Genomic DNA, 20654 nt, shown 5'->3' with positions numbered 1-20654 from the left:
GCATCAGCTTCAGAGGCAGCCTGCCACCGTTGGCCAGATGCCAGGGAGGAACAGTGAGAAAGGCCTCACGTCTCGCCTGCACGTTGGCCCCTGTGAGAAACAGGAAGATGAACTCAATGGGCCTTCAGTCTGATCCCGTGAGAGCGCCTCTTGTGCTCTCCATAATGACAAGAATGGATAATTGTTGCCTCTGCTTTATATATGGTACATTATAAAATGAATTTATATTTTAAAAAAACTACACCAAAAGAAGACACAAAAAATCTCAATGACAAGAGCAGCAGCTAAGCTGCTCCTCCTCCTCCGTTTCAGTCTCACTGACAGCTTAGCTCTGAGCTGGGAAGAGGTGAGTCAGACAAGAGCTGCAGTCCAAGCAAGAGAGGCAGAAGCTCCGTGCTGCTGCTCAGGCAGTGAACCTTCACAACTGTCCCTGACTAGAGGGTCCTTTCCTACAGGTGAGCCTTGCCTCTCTTTATGTTAATAAGTAGCTATGAAAATGGGTCAGCAGGAAAGCTAGGCAGTATATCTTGTTCTCGTCAATTTATTAAGCCTGCACACACTTACCTGGGAGTAAGCCACGCTGGAAACTATTGGAACATCCTTCTGGATAGATATGTGTAGGATTGTGCTTTAATGCTCTTATATCTGAAAAGTTTTTTTAAGGGTTGGGGAAGCGGAACATCTAAATAGCTGTTCCTGACGTTTTAAAGGAAAGAGAAGTGACTGTGGTTAAGAGTTCTCTGAAATAACTAAGCTGGTTTGTGACATTCGGTGAGGATGAATAAAGTACTTAAATAGGTTGTAAGAAAAGATGTAACTGGTTTTCTTATCCTGATCTGGTTGTAGCATGTTAATTTACCTGGAATATGGCCCAGTGGGACTTATTTACAAGTAGATATACATAGGATTGTATTGTAAAAAACTCATTTAGAAGATGAATATATGTACGAACTTCAAAAGAGCACTTGCTATCAATGTTACCTGCTGTTTTATATCCCGAGGAAAAGACAAGTTTGCTAACTAACTCCAGGATAGTGACTAAACTGCTTTATTGGAAATAGACTCTAAAACATTAGGCATGTGAAAAGCCTTACAGAAATATAGTTTTTCATCTTCTCCCAGGTCTTGTCTCTAGAGCTCCCCAGCTTTCTGTAAAACCAGGACTAGAATTCTAGTGAACTGGAACACATAAAACACAGACCAGACAGATTCCTTAACTTTATGGCAGACAGGGGTGCCAAACTGCTTTGAAAAATCAGGAACTGAGAAATATGCACAACACCCCATCCCTGACTTTTGGGATAGCTGTCTGGGCCTGTGAACTGGTGTGCCTTACTCCCCAAGGTGTCAGTTCCCAATTCCACCACCATTCTTCCCGTTGTCGGTCACTTAAGGAGTATGGAAAGAGAGCTATAACTGGGGAAACCTTGAAGAAACCGCTCCCCTCAAATAAACAAGACCAGGAGCAGCAAAATTAATTTTTGCCTAAGGCAGCAATTATAGCCCTGACTTCAGTCATTCCTTCCACCCAGCATAGTATTATTGGTCTATGGGGCTGGTGCCATATCTCAAAACACATAGACTCATCACCAAAGAAGCCATTTTTAATTTTTTGGCCACAGGTTAATCCCGAGAAACCTTGAGACTGAGTGTTGGTTTCTCTATTTCGAGCAGCAGCACAATTTTTATTTGCTGCTTATTTTAAACTTGTGCTTTGTCACCTTCAGCATTGCCATGGCTGGCCCAATATGTGCTCAAGTCTCTGAGCCATATTTGTGGGATTTCACTGCATGGGGAACACCCTTCCCCACATAGCTTACCAAAACCTCTTTCGCCTTTCCAGTCAGATTCCTCTTTCAGTCCAATTTCCACCACAACACCCTCAATGAGAGACTTGGAGGCGTTTATTTATTTGCCCTTTGTTCCATCAAGCCGAGAATAGACCTTGGCCAGCTCAATACTATAAGCTTTGCCTGTTGTCTCCCCGGTTCAAAATTACTATTGTTTCCCTCTCCTTTAGCTCCCGTCCAAGGGCTGTTCCAGATGTGACACATTTCCTCAAGGAAAAAATAATTGCGTGTCAGAAATATTGTGCAAACAGCCCGTGGGCCTAATTGCGTGAGAAGATTTTTTGCCCTTCTATTTTTGCCACACTTAGGTATACTGTGGGGACCAGGCAACAGGAAACTGTGGCCTCTCAAGTCAATGTGTTTGCAGCAGGATGTATGTGAGATGCACGTATGTCAGGTTAAATGAGCTCACTTTGGGGTGGGGGGCAGGGGAAGAAGCAGCATCGGTGACAGACTCCTTCCATGACTTACATACATGTGTGTAGGGGAGCCCCGGGTGCACAGCTGTATGTACAGAGGGTTCTCTGTGACTCCAGTTCCCATCGGCACGGATGATGGTCAGGGATGATGGGCCGCACAATCCAACAATAGAGAGTCACAGGTTCCCCAGCTCTGCGCCAGCTTTCTTCAACCTTCAGTCTCCAGATAGTCTTGGATTGCAAACCTCCATCTTCCTCAGCCTGCAAGGGCAACAGTCAGAGACGAAGGAAACTGGAGTCTAAAAACATTTGAGAACCCGGGGTGTTGTGTGTAATTGGGAACCCTTTATTTGCTGGGGTCTCAATCGTTTGTAGGGAGTCCTCTCTGCATACAACTTTACAAGCAGAAGCTCCTGCTCCTGTTTCAATAAATGGAGGACAAGTCCAGCATCACAATGTCCACTGTTCTTGCCACTACATCGCCCCAATGCGCAATCATTTCATACAGGAGTTAAGTGAAGAGTTTTGTCACCTCAGGAGGCAATATTTGCTTTCTAGGAGCAGCATGGGAAGAACTCCTGGTGGCAGTTTGGATATTAATGTATTTGATAAGGTAGCTGACTCGTGTTAGAGTCTCTAGGCCTCAGTTGTGTTTTTTTATTAAAATAAACAGTTGAGTTCCATCCTTAAGTAGCAGTGTCTGTATTTACTAAGAGCCTAAGGACCCTTCTGGCTGTTGTACAGAAGCCGTAAGGGCTATTAGCTCCTTCATTAGTGTGGGCGAGACATCAGGTTAAAACTCTGCTGCTGCAGAGGGATTTTGGAATAAAAGACAATCAGCTGTACATATTCCCTAGCTGATTCTTACTGTAGTGACTACTGCTAATGGGTTTTGCATTATTGTTGGATGTGCTGCATTTTTAAAACTGTATTGTTTTGGTATTAAGTCACCTTGTGGAAAGGTGTGGTATTCGTATCCTTAAAAAAAAGAGACTATCTACAGGTATTTTACATGCCTTCTTGATGGCCATCTTCAAATATCTGAAGGGCTGTCACATGGAGGAGAATTTTCTTCTGCTCTGGAGGGTAGGACTCAAACCAATGGCTTCAAGTTGCAAGAAAGGAGATTCTGACTAAACATTCGCAAAAACTTTCTGACTGTAAGAGCTGTTCAGCAGTGGAACAGACTTCCACGAGAGGTGGTGGACTCTCCTTCCTTTAAGGTTTTTAGCCAGAGGTTGGATGTCCATCTGTCATGGATTTATTAGCTGAGATTCCTGCATTGCATGAGGTCGGACCCTTTGGGTCTCTTCCAACTCTAAGATTCTATGATTCTGCTACACAAAAGTGCTTTTATGTATAAAATCTGAAATTTTATATTGTCTGCTGAATTAAGAGGCAATAGATAGGGAAGGTCCCATGGGCAGTACTGAGGAATTTTGTTCTTCTTATGAATACTGGAACAGTTTAAGCATTAATAAAATACATTAAATTAAAATAAATTTAAAGAAACTAGTTTTGATGGGCCAAACTGACCAGCCAAGTACTCGCTTTCCCCTCCAACCACAGAGAGTTTGAGCCAGATATCTGGTGCAGAGTCCTACCTAAAAATGCCTGGAGGAGACATACTACTGCCATGGTGTTAGACCACCCTTGGATCAAATGGTACACCAAGCAGGGCATGTCTTTGGTCCTCCTCAGTCTGCTCACTTTTTGAATAACTTTATTTTTTTAAAATTGCATCCTGAGCCCATTTCATTATCTTTCCACAATTTGTGGGCATGGTTTTTCGCTTTCATCTAAGACAATAAATTTAAACACCTATGAATATGATTGCAATCAATGTTGCACTATTCCCCATTAAATCAGAATCAGAACAGTTTCAAAAACAATGCAGTGCTGGCCACATACAAGTCAAGATGAACTATTTGCATTACAGGTTTCAGCTGTTGAATGGACTGTTGAGTAGATAATCTGTTATAGGAACCCCAAGGCCAGCACTAGGTTGCCTACACCTAAATCTAGCCCAGCTAGGAGGAGTGGCAAGTTCAGAAAAAAGTGTCCAGTCCTCAAGATGGCGAGAGCTCTGGGTCTGTACATAGATGAAGGAGTCAGTTATCTCTTGTGAGAACGTATACAGCCAAGAATGGGAGTTACAATGCAGGCCTAGACTTCCATTATTGGCTATGTAATGCCGCAGCTTAGCTTTCTCAACACAATCCCAGACACATCCTTTCAATTTCCCAGGCACATCTCCAATTAGTGACTAAAAATATGTTGCAACGTTAGAATACAAATGTGAACGTTTCCATGAGCAGCAGAAACCAACCTTTTCCGATCCAAAACCTATCCTTATTACTGCAGCACTGGAACCATTAAACAAAACAAAAAATACCATCTCTCTGATTATTATTTTTACTTTAGGTTACTGTACGTGGTGGAAGTGAGGGTTCCTTTATCTGTAATAGTGGCAAAGAAAAATAAATTTTAATCAGTGGAACTTGGCATGAAGGGTCAAAGCAGGACCTATTAAGATATTTTCTTCAGAACTATTAAGAAACACAATTTTTTTGCCAATTTCTAACATGGGTCTAGGGGGCCAATGCAGGGAATTATAGGCCAGTTGCCTTAATTATAGAAAAAATGGTGGACGACATTATTACATATAAACCTAGCACCCTCATACCTAGTATTGCTCAGAAATTCGAAGAAACCAAAACATCAGTGCAGTTTGAAACCAGCAGTTAAAATCAATGCTTAATCTCAGGAACTATCATGCAAAATTTGGTTACGATCTCTTAAGAGGTGTCTGAATGCATAAAAAAGGGACAAGCAGCTTTCCAGAATTTATAGTAAATTATTAAATGTGCAAGTCTTACTGAAGAAGAATCAACATGGCTTCCGCGAAGGTAGGTTCTGTCTTGCCAGCCATTTAGAGTTCTTGGAATGTGTCAATAACCATGTGGAGAGAGGAGTGATCTGATAGACCGGTAATGAGAAACCTGTGCCCTTCCAGATGTTGTTGGACTCGGCATGGCCAGTGGTCAGGGATTAAGGGAGTTATAGCCCAGCAACTTCTAGAGGACCAAAGGTTCCCCCATCCCTGTAGTAGCAGACATTGTGTACTTAGACTTCCAAAAAGCTTTGGACAAAATCTCTCATCAAAAGCTCCAGCAAACCTAGTGCAGTCCAGGTGAGGTCACAGCTGGTACATCATATGCCTATATTGACAGAAGTAGTCAGGGTAGTGACAGCTTTCAAGTTGAGACTGAAGATTAAAGGGTCACATCCTGATAATACAGACATGATGCATGATCCAACTCAACTCAAATTGAGGAGCACAGAATGAGGATAAATTACCTGTTGATGTGAGATGAAAGTTGGTCATCCTATGATTTCCCTTCCTCGCAGTATTTTAATTTTTACCCCCTTATTCTATTCAAAACAAACCATGCCCACTATTCTGTGTATTTTCATGTAACTCTTCGGCTATTTAGCAGTTGTTATGAATGGAAGCCCAGTCAACTGTTTCAGTAGCCTTTTATATCTGAATTTGCTTTTCTCTGGAAAATGCTGCCTCCCATAGTTCTGTATATCTGTTGTGGGTGTTATGATGCACCTTTAGGTTTCCTGCTGCCCTTCGTCTGAGCTTTGCTAACTGCCATTTTGCAACAGATCCTTAAAGCTGAATCAGACAGGCTAGGACCAGTCAGGAAAATAATTAGTCATCTACGTTTGTTCTCTTAAGGAACAAACATCGGTTGACACAAGGCCAGCACAAGCATGCTTGTGTCAGAAGTATACCTAAATATCTCACTGAAAATGTAATAGAACTCTGGGACATTTTGTTGCTGTCCAGCAACTCAAAGCGTGGCTGCTGTCTGTGCCTTGTCCCACCCAGGGCAACGCAATGGCAGTCTTCCAAAGTCCTCTGTCCCCAATGTGGCTCTGGAAAGTGGTTAGCTGTATTAAAAGAGGTTGCTGCAAGGTGTACAGGCCGTGCTGTTGGAGAACATGTCCTGCTTCTTATGAGAGGCCAAATAATCAAATGCCTTTTAGAAAGAAGGCGGGGGAAAGATGAGCAGGAGTGTAACATAGAGATGTACAAAATTAAGCATGGTGTAGATAAAGTAGATTGAGAGATGTTTTACCCCTCTCACAGTGCTAGAACCTGGGGGTTGTCCAATGGGTGGCTTCCAACATACAAAAACATAATAAAACATTAAATTTTTAAAAAACTTCCCTATACAGGACTGCCTTCAGATGTCTTGCAAAGGTTGTATAGTTATTTATCTCCTTGGCTTGGGGGCGGCATAACACCATACCCTCCAACATTCTCCATTGAAAATAGAGATGTCTCTTCCAACATTTCTCTGATGAAAATAAGGGGACGTTCTAAGGAAAAGCGGAACATTCCAGGATCAAATCAGAAACCAGGACTTCTGTAATTCTGGGACTGTCTCTGGAAAATAGGGACACTTGGAGGGTCTGGACATGTCCATATTTAGGGCACCATATCTAATTCTGATTGACCTGTATCAGAACAGTTACCTTAGAGCTGGGAAAGGTAAGCCAAAGGACGATTAATTCCCAACATATATTTGGATGGTAAAGTTCATCTTAGGTGATAGTGTTCAAAACGTCTGGATTCAGCAGCACCTTTTCAGACTAACTGACCTTTAATACAGCATCAATGTTCCTAAGTTACAGCCTGAGGAGCAATTTCCTTTTGGTGAAAGGCTTCTGTATGTGAGGCTTTTATCAGGAGGGAAAAATGATCTTCATCATTGGATGTTTGTTTATGAACATAATCTCTTTTCTCGGATGATTTACCGTAGCGCTTGTGCAGGTTGACTGAGCTGCTGATAATTGGGAAGGAGGGAGAACCACGTCCTACCAGATGAAAAATCAAGCAGATTTTTTGAATTTCTTAAGCTCTTTAATGACGTTAATCTTACGTTCTTATCTGATTTGGGGGAGGCAGTGTACCTCTTTGAGACATTAAATCTTAAACCCAGAGGAGATTGCTTGTGTTTGTGCATTCTTGATTCTAAAATACTGCTCTAGGAAAGTTACCGGGTTGTGTGGCATAGTATGCGTATGCTTTCGATGGCCTCAGAGAAAAGAGACTAAAAGCAGCAATGGGAACAAGAATGGAGGAGCTTATGTGGGCAAACAATGTGGGCAGGGAGGTTGCAGAGTTGCTTCCAACTGCTGGGCATTTGAAAGACCTTTTGTTGCTTATTTCATTTATGCCACGGAATGAACACACACACACACACACACACACCAGGGGAGCAAACCAGAGATATTTCCAAATTATGCAGACTTTCTATAGAGATATAATTGCCACTCCCAGCTCAAGCTCTGAGATGTTTAAAGGATGACTCACAGACCCAGCCAGCTGGCAGGTGTCAGTGCTGAAGGCCCCTGGTACCTAACGAGATGCCAAGTGCTGGAGGTCTTCGATGATCAATGTGGTAGACTACGCCCCTCTTTCCTGCCTGGCAGTAACAGAAGCAGCGGGGTGGGAGGAGAGAACCTTTTGGTCCATTTCTTCCATGACTCCTAATCTAGGGGGGTCAGTTGTGGCAAAGATTAAGTAGGCTGCCAAGTAGACGAAGCATGCTCCCTCCCCTAACCTGCAATGAGAGGCAAATATTTACAAGGGGAAGCAGAGATGGCAACCAGCTTACCTGTCCCTCCCCAGAGTCCAAATTACTTGCTTTTCCCTCTCAAATCCCAGTCACACACACATGAACCAAGTAACTAGGCATGTGAGAGGTTGGGATAACCCTGAGAATTTTCACACAAATACACCCAAGACCATAGCTGTCAACGTTCCCCTTTTTTTAAGGGAAATTCCCTTATTCCGAATAGGATTCCTCGCAAGAAAAGGGAAAAGTTGACAGCTGTGCCCAAGACCCCAACAGTCAAATGTTATGATATTTATTAAGAATGGGTTTTTTTTAAAAAAAAAAAGAAAGAAAAGACGGAAGAGCACAAACAGAAGACGTAGAAAGTAGCTTCTAGAAAATAACAAAACCAACCTTTTAGTTCAAGTTTCTGCTAATATAGCTACTTTGCAAACAGGTTTCTGGAATGCTTTTTTCTCCCACCCAATTACTGTTTTAATATCTCTCACTTCCTATTGCATAAAGCCCCATCTGAACTAAGAGGGTTTATTGTCTTTCTTTGCCTGAGACCCAACACCAGTTTCATACCACCAACAGCTGACTACCTAGCATCAAAGGTAAAAATGCCATTTCCCCCAATAAGCGAAGTGTGTGGCCTTGGGGAAGCCACTTGGAACAGTTTCAGTTCCTCCTCTGTAAAATGGGGAAAATAGCAACAGGCTCTTCCGAAGTTGTTGTGTGAGCAAACATAGTCACAATTGTGTCAAACACTGAGAGCTAAAATACATACCTCTTACGCAGCTGCAATCTTGGTCTTGTTTGTTTAGGCAGAATTGGCGGGCAGCATTCACTTAAAGAGCTTTTTCTGGTTTTGTTTGCTAGCTATATTTGGACTTAATCCATGGTTCACATTACAAATTGCCAGCAGTATTACATCTGTTGGTGCAGAATTGAGCTGAGAGGAAATGATTTGGTTAAACACAATAGCATCTGGATCTGGAGGAAACAGACTAAAGGGAACTCCCATTAAATACTTCGTTTTCACAGGACACGATACAAATGGACTCAAATTATTTCCATTTGACTGTAGGCAGGTTGCCTAATGACCAGTCTTCTTTTCTGCAGGTAATTTTCCTTTGGCTACCTCCCAGATCAGATCAGATCAGAAGAATATTTATTTGCATCAGCCGCTAGCCATAGCAATAAAATAAAATACAATGTACTGAAGATAGAGGTAAAAATTTCCTGGGGGTTTACATCAATAATCAAATAATGGATCTTATTCTAATTGCCCCTGCTATTTTTTTTCTGCAGTTTTTGCTGTCTCATGGTTATCTTGAGCTACCTCCCATATTAGCCAGTGTGTTGTAGCTTCTTCAGAACAGTAGTGGATCCTTCCAGAATACCTCAGGAGTTCTTCTCAAGATGGCACCATAACAAAATAGGGGCCCTTCACATTTAGGTACCTTGGAAGTGCTGGGTCACACAAGTGGCACCACCAAACGGATCTAACATGATTGAGAGTCTGGGCTCTGCACTGTCAACATCCATAAACAAAACTGCACACCCAAAAACATTTCAATATGCTTTTAGTTGTTGATGGTGGTCCGCAGTTCTAAGACTGTCTCAAGGCAAATCTAAAAAAATGTAGTATAATAATAATAATAATAATAATAATAATAATAATAATAATATCTTTATTGTCATTGCCCCCTCTCAGGGACAACGAAATTACTTGACTGCTCCATAAAAACACTAATTAAAACAATACAGTATAGTACAGCAAGGAAGATTAGATGACTTTCAAAGTCCAGGCTTCCCATTCAGGGCCGAGATCGCTCTGGAGAAGAAGCTGTTCTTAAGACGGCTCGTTCTTGTCTTCATCGTCCTGTATCTCCGTCCCGACGGCAGGAGCTCGAAGAGACAGTGACCAGGATGCGATGGATCTTTTACTATGTCCAGTGCCTTCCTATGGCACCTTGTGGCATAAATCTGCTCTAAGGTGGAGAGTGGGCAGCCAACAATGCTCTCTGCTGCCTTAACAACTCTGCACAACCCCATCCTGTCCTGGGTAGTACAGCTTCCGTACCACACACATAAGCCATAAGTGAGCACGCTCTCAATGGCACAGTGATAGAAGGCAAGCAGCAGTTTCTGCGGAAGATGGTTTTTCCTTAGAATTCTCAAAAAGTACAGTCTCTGCTGCGCCTTCTTCACAAGCCCCCTTGTGTTGACACTCCAGGACAGATCCTCTTGTAATTCAATCCCCAAAAATCTGAACGTTGTTACCCTCTCCACACAGACCCCATCAATCAAAAGTGGCTGGATATTGCTCTTCTGTCTCCTGAAGTCCACCACAAGCTCCTTTGTCTTCCTTGTATTTATGAGCAAGTTGTTAGCTCTGCACCACTTTGTCAGCCGCTCCACCTCATCTCTATAATCCGTTTCACCCTCCCTTTCAGGGATGAGCCCAATCACGGTTGTGTCATCTGCAAATTTGACAACCCTATTACTAGGGTGAGCAGCGACACAATCGTACGTATAGAGAATATAAAGGAGCGGACTGAGTACGCATCTCTGTGGTGTTCCTATGTTAGTCTTAAGCATATTAGAGGTATAAGGGCCCAACCGAACCCTCTGGGGGCGGTCTGACAAAAAGTCCAGTATCCACCCACGAAGTGATAACGGAAGCCCCAGATCTTCCAGTTTAGACATCAGGCGGTCTGACAAAAAGTCCAGTATCCACCCACGAAGTGATAACGGAAGCCCCAGATCTTCCAGTTTAGACATCAGACGTTGTGGTAGAATGGTATTAAATGCCGAGCTGAAATCTAAAAAAAGCAGTCTGGCATAACCCCCCCGCTGCTCCAAATGTGCAAGGACGGCATGGAGGGCAATCACCACAGCGTCCTCTGTCGATCTTTTCGTTTTATAAGCAAATTGGAATGTGTCCAGTCCCTCTGGTAGGCAGGCAATGACATGATTTCGTACCAGCTTTTCAAAGCACTTCATGATTATAGGTGTGAGTGCTACTGGACGAAAGTCATTCAGATCTTCCGGGTTAGGTTTTTTTGCTATTGGAACGATAATAGAGGACTTTAGGCAGGATGGAACAATAGCCTGGGCTAGGGATCGATTTAAAATCCCAGTGAAAACTCCTGCTAGTTGATCTGCACAGTCTCTCAATACCCTTCCAGCTACCCCATCTGGCCCTGTGGCCTTCCTTGGGTTGATTCCCTTCAAAGTATAAACACTGGCAAAGCGTGTTCTCCTTCATGGAGAGCACGTATTGCGGTGGGGGCAGCCAGGACACTCCAAAGTTGGGGGCGGGCTAATTGATCGTTGGCCACTGATGCGATTGGGGCTTCCCTTGTTGTTGGGAAGAAGTTAATGTTGCCATTTGTTGATTGACAGCCAGAAATGCTAAAACTCATTGCACGAGGCTAGGGCTTCCTCTTTTCGCCTGTGCATCGGATTGCCCGTCCCCCCCTCCCTAGAATTAGGGTTGTTCGCTTTGACCTTGCTATGCCTGTCATGGGGTCATCTGCTCTTGGGGCAGGGGCCCGGTAGGAATTTTGTCCATCTGGCTGATTGGCTGGGGCCATTTGGTTTTTGCCTACTGCGTAGCAAATCATCACAACTTGTAAGGTTGCGGTTAGGCATTGGTTTATGGTTTGGTTGGTTGAGGGGCATGGATTGGCTGTGCCTGCCCCTCTAATGCTGCTGCTGCAAGGGATTCCGTTAAAGGAATTGGGGGCTAACTATTGCTTGTCCACTCTGTCAAGGGGGCTCGGGCCATAGCAATGAGCTCCTGGTTGCATTTGGGGAGGGCTGAGGGCAGGTTCCCTGCTCCGTCGCTACCCCCCAAGTGTATTTCCCTTTTCTGACTTTCGCAGCGTGCGGAATGTCAGTCTGCCCCCATGGTGGGGGCAGATAGTCGCAACCAATGCCTAAGCAACCACTCACATTTTTGTATTTTAATAAAGTTGTGGCCAAAATTACGCCAAAAATCTTAAACAAAAAATTCTGTGTGATATGTGAGTTATTGGGGTGGCCCTGGGGACCTCGACACGCAAGTGGGAAACACTGGCCTGTGAGCGCTCCAGTTGGAGAACAGCCTTTACCAAAGGTGTCATGGGCTTTGAAGACACTCAAACTCAGGACGCAAGGGAGAAACGTGCTAGGAGGAAGGCACGCTTGGCAAAACCACACCGTGATCAACTCCCGCCCAGAAACCAATGTCCCCACTGTGGAAGGACGTGTGGATCCAAAATTGGCCTCCACAGTCACTTACGGACTCATTGTTAAACCGTGTTTATGGAAGACAATCTTACTCGGCTCCGAGTGATCGCCAAAGAAGAAGCAGTTCTAACATTCTTACTCCTACTGTGTTTTTGTCACCCTGGTGTGGACCAGGATGCAATGCTGCTATCTTATTTTATTTTTTAAAAACTCAAATATATACATAGAAGTTGTAAGGTGGAAATGAAGGAATAACATGTTTGTGTGATTTTTGCATTAAAACTTTTGATTCTATCGAAGATCTACACATGATGTAAGATAAATGCATTTTTTAAAACCCTGCAGCAATGGATTTAGTTGCTGCTTACTCTTACCTTTCTGTCTCAATATACAAAAAAAGACCTTCCTAAACTTACACAATTTGTGAAGTTTTGCAACCCTTTGGTTGTGCATTATTCAAGCTGCTTATCCTTAAATGAATTTGATGGGAGGTAACTTGTTGACGATTATCTCTTTGCTGAGGTGGTTCAGTGCTTGTTGGCATGCGCCCAGTTCTCTTTTTAGTTGGTTTCCTGTTGAGCATTGGTTATTTAATTGCATGTTAGGAGCACAACATCCAGCCTTTGAAGCTGTGCCTAGTAACGTTCAGGTTCAGGGTTTATTGTTTTCTAAAAGAAAACTTAATTTTCTTTGGATTTTAAAGATTTGTTAATGCTCATGGGGTGCTGGTGGTGGAAATAAACACCCAAAAAATTAGGAAGATTTATTGAAATAACGTTATACTATAGTCAATAGTATCTATAATGTCATATTTTTGGTCCTGACTCCTTGTATATCTTATCTGACAGTCACAGGTTGAAGGCTATGCAGCAACCTTCATGGCAAAATGAGGACTCTTCAAAGTCCAACACCAACCAGAACACATACTGCCTATCCAATAGGAGAGCAAGCTTTTACTACAGTTGCACTAAATATTATCCAAGTTCAATATTTGTTTGTAAAGTAGCAATTTTAATGCAAGCAAGTAAGTTATGGGGGGGGCACTCATACAATATGCTGCATTCTCTGTGTCACTTTCTTCTTCTTTGTCCTCACTGCTGTTTGCCTCATTTGCCGTGTAATTCCGTTGGCTTTGGTGATCCTCATTATTTTGTTTTAGCTGTACTCGCAAACTGTCCATTCAACACAGTTCATAACAGCAGGGAAAGATTGGAAACAGGAAATATGATTGGAGTTGCAGTGTGGTATTGTAGGGCTATACCCCAAGTCTGCTTTATACATTCTGAGAAGTTGAGTGCAAAAATACTGTCCTACCATTCACAGTCAGAACTGTCATATAAATAGTATGATACCTGGAAAAGGAAGCTGAACAGACAAGGGAAATTCCAAGTGCCAACAGTTCAGTCTCTTAGTAGATGTAATGAGTAATATAACATTTTGGGGGGATGACTAATTAGCCTCTTGTTTATGTTTCATTTAATCATTGCAGTAGTGTTTAAAGTCATCGTTTTCAGATTAGTTTAATGAAACACACACAGTTATGTAATTATTTTGAAATATGTTGGGGTCAATTTCAACGCCAAAGGATGTAGTTCCTATTCATGGAAGCCACCATGAAGCTTAGAAATTTTTCTCTCTTTAGGAACCTGGAACCTGGAACAGGGAAAGCAGAGGAGGGCTCCTCCTTTCCTTCACATGCTCTGGTCCTTTTCTTGCCAGGAACAAGCCATTGCTGGCAATACTGGACACTTTGATCCCAATCAAGAAGACATTTGTCAAAGCTGCCCCATTGAAACCAGTGGAACTTAGGTTATTTGCTACTAACCTAAGTCCAACTGCTTTAAAAAGACTCACTCAGAATAACCTAAATTATAGCTAAAGGTAAAGGTAAAGGGACCCCTGACCATTAGGTCCAGTCGTGGCCGACTCTGGGGTTGCGGCGCTCATCTCGCTTTATTGGCCAAGGGAGCCGGCATACAGCTTCTGGGTCATGTGGCCAGCATGACTAAGCCGCTTCTGGCGAACCAGAGCAGTGCACGGAAACGCCGTTTTCCTTCCCGCTGGAGCGGTACCTAATTATCTACTTGCACTTTGACGTGCTTTCAAACTGCTAGGTTGGCAGGAGCAGGGACTCAGCAACGGGAGCTCCCCGTCGTGGGGATTCGAACCGCCGACCTTTTGATCGGCAAGCCCTAGGCTCTGTGGTTTAACCCACAGCGCCACCCACGTCCCTAAATTATAGCTATTGACTATCAGAGTTGTCCGCAACCGGACCTAATGGTCAGGGGTCCCTTTACCTTTACCTTTTTACTCTCAGAGTCACTTTGGAAAATTGTTCAAAAAGTTGGATTTGGGTCTCGATTATTTTTTGAAAGTGTACAATTTATGCCATGGATTGGTTGTGACCTTAGGAATTCAGCGTTCTCCCATTTTGGTTCCCCACCTGAAGAAACGGGGGAAATGGTGACTTGACTCAGTTTCAGATCAGGTAGGAACATTAAGAAGCTGAAAAGCACAAGCAAAAAGTAGTACAGTGGTACCTCGGGTTAGATACGCTTCAGGTTACATACGCTTCAGGTTACAGACTCCGCTAACCCAGAAATATTACCTCGGGTTAAGAACTTTGCTTCAGGTTGAGAACAGAAATTGTGCAGCAGCGGTGCAGCAGCAGGAGGAGGCCCCATTAGCTAAAGCGGTGCTTCAGGTTAAGAACAGTTTCAGGTTAAGAACGGACCTCCGGAACGAATTAAGTACGTAACCAGAGGTACCACTGTATATGACTGAGAGTTGCTAGTAATATTTGCCCTAATCAGGTTTCCAAAATACACAATGATAGTCACATGCAGCAGAAGAACAGAGCTGCGTACATTTCCCTCACCGCTGTGCACTGATGCTCTAGCAACGCTTGTCAGGGTTTACATTCATAGGGACAGCATACATGTGTTTAGCAGAATGAATGCCCTCAACCTGTGGACAGTTACAGAGGAGCTACATGCAGTGTGATGGCAGATAATATTAAGCAAGCATGATCCCACTTCCCTCCTTGACATGGTTATTGTAGCTTATTTTTCAGTGCTTTAATAGGGGTGATGGTTATGTTACAGAACGGTTATGGGGCTTACAGAGCAATCCTATGCATGTTTACTGAGAAGCAAGCCCCACTGTGCTCAGTTGACCTTTACTCCTTGGTAAATGTGCTGGTGTTTATAAATGCACTAGTCACAACATGGTACAGAAGTGAGAATTATTATTGTGACATGAAGCTAGCAGAATATTATAGTAGTCAGTCTGATTTGAAGGTATCCTAGTCTTAGATTGTGCTTGAATATTATTCCGCTGAGGATGCTGTGTAACACTCCCTTACTCTTAATGGCCATTTCCTGACACTGGAACTCTGAAAAGACTGAGCTTATCTTCCTGCTTGCCAGTGTGTTAAACAATGGATGCAGCCTCCTACAGAGAAATGACATTGTTCAGTATTTTTGCATCCCTTTGAACCAACGCATTTGCACCCAAGTTTGTTTCTACAAAGGCAGATCTAAGGATGCTACAAGCTGCCTTTTACTGGCTGAATGTTCAAAGACAGCAGTTGAATATATCAGTACTGCAATCGTTTGCTAGGAAGGTAAAAAGAGGAATTTATTCCTAACTTCAGGGGACTTCTACATCAGTGGTGGCCAGGATGCAAAGGCCAGGATACACAGGGATCCACAGACTCTAGGGGCCCTGCCAAACGCAGAAATTGTCTTAGATTTTCATAGAAGGGAATTTTGTTGTATAATAAAATCAGTTCTGTTTTTTTCTCTGACATCAACTTTAATGTTATAGATGCATTTATAACATATGCATTCTGAAGATATGTACTTCATGTTTCAGTAAATTGCTTCTCATAAGAGTTATTGCTATCAAAAGACATATTACTGGATTCAGATGTATAATCAAACTAAACAGGGGCCTCCAAATGTGTTTAGCACTGAACTAAATCTGTTGTGGCACGTCTGCAATTAATAGAAGATGTACTTTCCTGCTGTTTAATACTATTTTAGTCGAGCATGTTGAAAGAAAGAATAGCTTACTTTGGTTTCTTGATTAGTTACTCATTTTCAATCTTTATTATTCATGAGGGGTGTTGGGGGTTATTGTTTTGTTTTTGTTTTTATATATGTTGTGGTTTTATTTTGTATTTTTATCCTGTCAATTGCCCTGAGATTGATTAATGATGATGATGATGATGATGATGATAATAATAATGATAATAATAATAATAATAATAATAATAATAATAATAATAATAATAAATGAATCTGTATTTTGATCTGGGAAGATTCTAACAGACTTTTAACAATTCTTAAAGGGGCCTCAGTACTCTAGGCATAGCTCTTCAATCAGAAAATACTGTAGGTAATCACAAAGTGCTGCTGCTCTGAATTACCAGTATATGCATAACTGGTAACTGCCAATACTAGTTGGATAAACTATAGTTTGTGGTGGATTTAGTGACTCCCAGATCTGTAACAATTATGTTTTCCTTATTTATCCTTTACTTTTCCATGCTTGAAATCAAGAGAAAGCTAAACAAGATTATTTAATGTCGTAGAATTACAAATGTTTATGAACAATATTCTAGGTATTATTGTTGGTGCATTTCATTCAAAGAATGTTATTGTGCTTTGTTTCCCCCCATGCAGGTGTTCACAAGTACTGACACTGGTATGAAGAAAATGTAGAAAGAATGAAATGACAGACGATTAAAATTATGCCTGCCTTGCTGGGGCTTCCGTGGTCACTCTTTGCAGAAGATGGATAACTTTTCCGAGGACATCGCAGACAACAATAATACTCTGAATTGCACCATTGATCACACCATACACCAGACATTATCACCTGTGATATATGTCCTTGTCTTTGTGGTAGGACTCCCAGCCAACTGTCTCTCGTTGTACTATGCCTACTTGCAGGTGAAGGTCAAGAATGAGTTGGGGATCTACCTTTGCAATTTGACCATAGCAGATCTGCTTTACATCTTCTCCCTGCCCTTTTGGCTCCAGTATGTTTTGCAGCATGACAACTGGACCTACAATGAACTCTTATGCAAAATTTGTGGCATTGTCTTGTATGAAAATATTTACATCAGCGTTGCCTTCCTCTGCTGCATCTCAATTGACCGTTACCTGGCTGTGGTGCATCCTTTTCGCTTCCATCAGTTTCGGACAATGAAGGCTGCTGTGGTGGTGAGTATTGCCATCTGGACCAAGGAAATTCTGACCTCCTGCCTTCTTTTTACGCATGGTGAAGTGACTAAAGACTCAGAGAGCCATGTGGTGTGCTTTGAGCATTATCCCATCAAAACGTGGGAACACAACATCAATTATTACCGTTTCACGGCTGGTTTCCTATTTCCCTTTTGTCTGCTCATTTTCTCTTACTATGGCATTCTGCGAGTTGTCCGCAAGAGCCATGGCACTCAGAAGAAGAAGAAGATTCAAATTATACGTCTGGTGTCGAGCACAATTATCATTTTCTTGGTGTGCTTCGGACCATATCATGTTCTATTGCTGATACGCAGCATCTTTGAAAACAGCTGTGAATTTGCTGCCAGCATCTTTAACTTGTACCACATTACACTTTTGTTGACTACTTTTAATTGTGTTGCAGACCCAATATTGTACTGCTTTTCAAGTGAGAGTACCTATCAGTATTTTGCAAAATTAGGAGACACTTGTTTAAAGTGCCTACGATGTATACAGACAGAAACCAAGGAATCCTACGCAATGAGTACTCCAGAAACTGTAAAAAAAATCCGGGAGCAGGCTGAGCTGGACCCAGAGTTGTTAACTAAGTTACATGCTCGTGAAGTGGAAGAAACATCTATCAGCACTTTACCAAAGGAAGGAGTGATCTAACGTCTCTGTACATTTGCTCACTTCCCTTTTTGGAGTATAGATGTATAGGAATTATTATATCTTGCAAAGAGGGACAATAGTTCAAAAAGGCAATCAACTGCACTATGCTGATATTCTTTTTTTTTGTAACATAGTTTTCATTCATTTTCAGCTTTAATATGTTTTGGTTGCATTGAGATATACCTTTGTTAACATCAGAGCATATGATATGCAACAATTTCATAAAATTAAAACAATAAACACTCAGATAAGCATTTCTGAATATATTAACAAAGTTGTGTCTAAGGGTATATACCAAAATTATTACAATTATTACAGATATGATATGATTTATAGTATCATGTATTGCTTAGATTGATGACCACAAGTTAAAGGTATTTTGTATCAATAACAATTAAAATTTATAGGATAGGGCAGGGAGGAGGGAAGGTGTGTGGGGGGGGAGGAGTACTTAATGCACACCAGACTGTGCTGTAAACCATGGGTACCACATGCTTCATTATTTGTGTAGCCAATAAAATCATACCAGACTGCTTAAAAATTGTTGTATTTCAATTTGAACCCTTGCTACTTTTAATTTTTGTGTCAGCTTTTCCATAGTTAATAGCTGTAATAATTTCCATTTCCTGGCAACAGTTGTTCAGGCAGTGGTTAAATTATGTTTTCTTTGTTTCTAATTCGCAACATATAATGACTATACAAGTTAAGAGGATCCAGTTCTGGGGTCATGAGGACTGTCTGACTTGTAATCAAAGATATTTCTGTAAATACATTTCCCCAGAACCTTTCTATTTTTGGACACTCCCACCACATGTGGTATGTCCCTATAGTGGGGAATCCTCCCCAACACATGGGAGAACTGTTTGGTTTTATATAGGCTAGGTGTCTAGGTGTTAAGTACTAGATGCACACAATTTCAAGGGCTCTTTTTCTGGTCGTTGCCAATGTGCCAATTCTGGTCGTTGCCAATGCTTTTGTATATAGTGCCAATGTGTATGGTGCTTTTGTCTATAGTCTGTTCTGTGTCAGTGGGTCCCTAAGTTCTAAACAACCATTTTGGTTTCCCTACGCTGATATTCTTCATTCTACTTGGGGAATTCCTTAGTTCCTTTAAAGTCATTTAGAGCTTTACTCTAGAGCAGGCTAATTATACAAAGTGACTAATCATACATCCTATGCATATTGCTGACTCAGTCCTGTAAAATATTCTATCTGAAGACAGGACTTGTGGAAATAAATGTATTAGTGTTCCGGTATTGTTTTAAGAAATCTGAATGGAGTGAAGCATTATTTGACAGATGACCAAAGCATGATATTCAAATGATCATTTAGTTTAAGAGGTGGAATATAATCACATTTAAAAGTGCAACCTATATATGGGATGTCTTGTCTATCAATCTGTGCATTAAAAAAGTTCTGAAATGGTTCATATCACTACTCTTCAAGGGGGAAATGAGCAGCTAAATCATTGCATTAATGCAGCAAGAGAAAGGCCCTTAATCCTTTTTTTTTTTTTTTTGCAAACCATGGAAAAAGTTAGTATGTTGATCTGAATTAGTATAATTCATTATTCATAAAAGCATACCTGAAAGAATTCATACAGAAATCTGGTTCCATAAAGGTTACCCGTACCCACTGAGTTTCACAACTGATTGTGGACAATTAAACATATTTTAAGGACTCCCAAACAAGCTGAAGAACTGTTTGTAAATTCTGAGTCACAACTGAAATGCTACAGCTGTGGATTCCGGCTCTTAAACCATGCTTAGATGAGGATTATTGGGATTTCCATAACTAAAGCAGTAAGAATAGTGCATATTGTATGAGATTTTTAAGTGGCAATTAACAAAAAGCAGCGAGAAACCCAATGAAGAAAGTAAAGTTGTATATTGTTGCAAACAAAAACCATAGGGTCCAGGTGCTGGAATTAATATTTGGCAAGACAAAATCTTGATGAAATATGCTAGAACCGATTTCCAAAACAAAATGTATTCTAGCCCAGAAGAGGATTAATTTTGTTTAGCTTAACACTCAGTGTATTTTATAGCTGTGTAGAGAATTTTTACTTTGAGCCAAGAATCTAAACTGCACAGTTATCTCATGGTCACTATTTTGTTGTGTTTGGTTTGGTTTCCTTTGCTGTGTGGGCTAACATTTTTTGAATGCAATATTGCTGAGCAGGGCCATATACAACTCATGCTTACTGTCAGCTGCTGACATGGAAATGAGCAAGACAGTATAAGACATAAGCATGACTTGAATAAAAGTGACTGAATCCATTTGTTGGGATTGCTACTTTATGACTGTGTTATCTTAAAGGAAGAGGACACAGCAAAATGTAGTTATCCAGAAAAAGGTTCAGTACCAAAGTGCATTCCTAATGCTCAGGAATACACTTTCCTCTTCCCAATATTATTACAATAATAATAATTATCTTTAAGGAAATATCAGGAACACCTCAAATAAACATAGGGACACATTGGCTGCTTCTCTAATGGGCCAAGGGTGTGACACTTCAAAATATAGACACAATGAGAAACAATAGCAGCCTTGGGGATGTCTTGGTAAAAATATTTCCCCATCTGCATAGAAATTCACTGTCAT

The 20654-nt window shown here is 41.5% G+C and overlaps 1 protein-coding gene across 1 annotated transcript; it reads left to right on the top strand.

Moving 5' to 3' along the window:
• The first annotated feature begins 327 nt into the window (after positions 1–327).
• GPR68 (G protein-coupled receptor 68) lies at positions 328–19474 on the top strand. Its single transcript, XM_083618863.1, has 2 exons — positions 328–455; positions 16836–19474. The coding sequence occupies exon 2, from the start codon at positions 16947–16949 to the stop codon at positions 18048–18050; it is 1104 nt and encodes a 367-aa protein (XP_083474989.1). The 5' UTR covers positions 328–455; positions 16836–16946; the 3' UTR covers positions 18051–19474.
• The last annotated feature ends 1180 nt before the right edge of the window (positions 19475–20654 follow it).

The sequence above is a fragment of the Podarcis filfolensis genome (assembly GCF_964270895.1).
Source record: "Podarcis filfolensis genome assembly, chromosome: 1".
Taxonomy (NCBI): domain Eukaryota; kingdom Metazoa; phylum Chordata; class Lepidosauria; order Squamata; family Lacertidae; genus Podarcis; species Podarcis filfolensis.
This window is presented reverse-complemented; position numbering and strand designations above follow the sequence as displayed.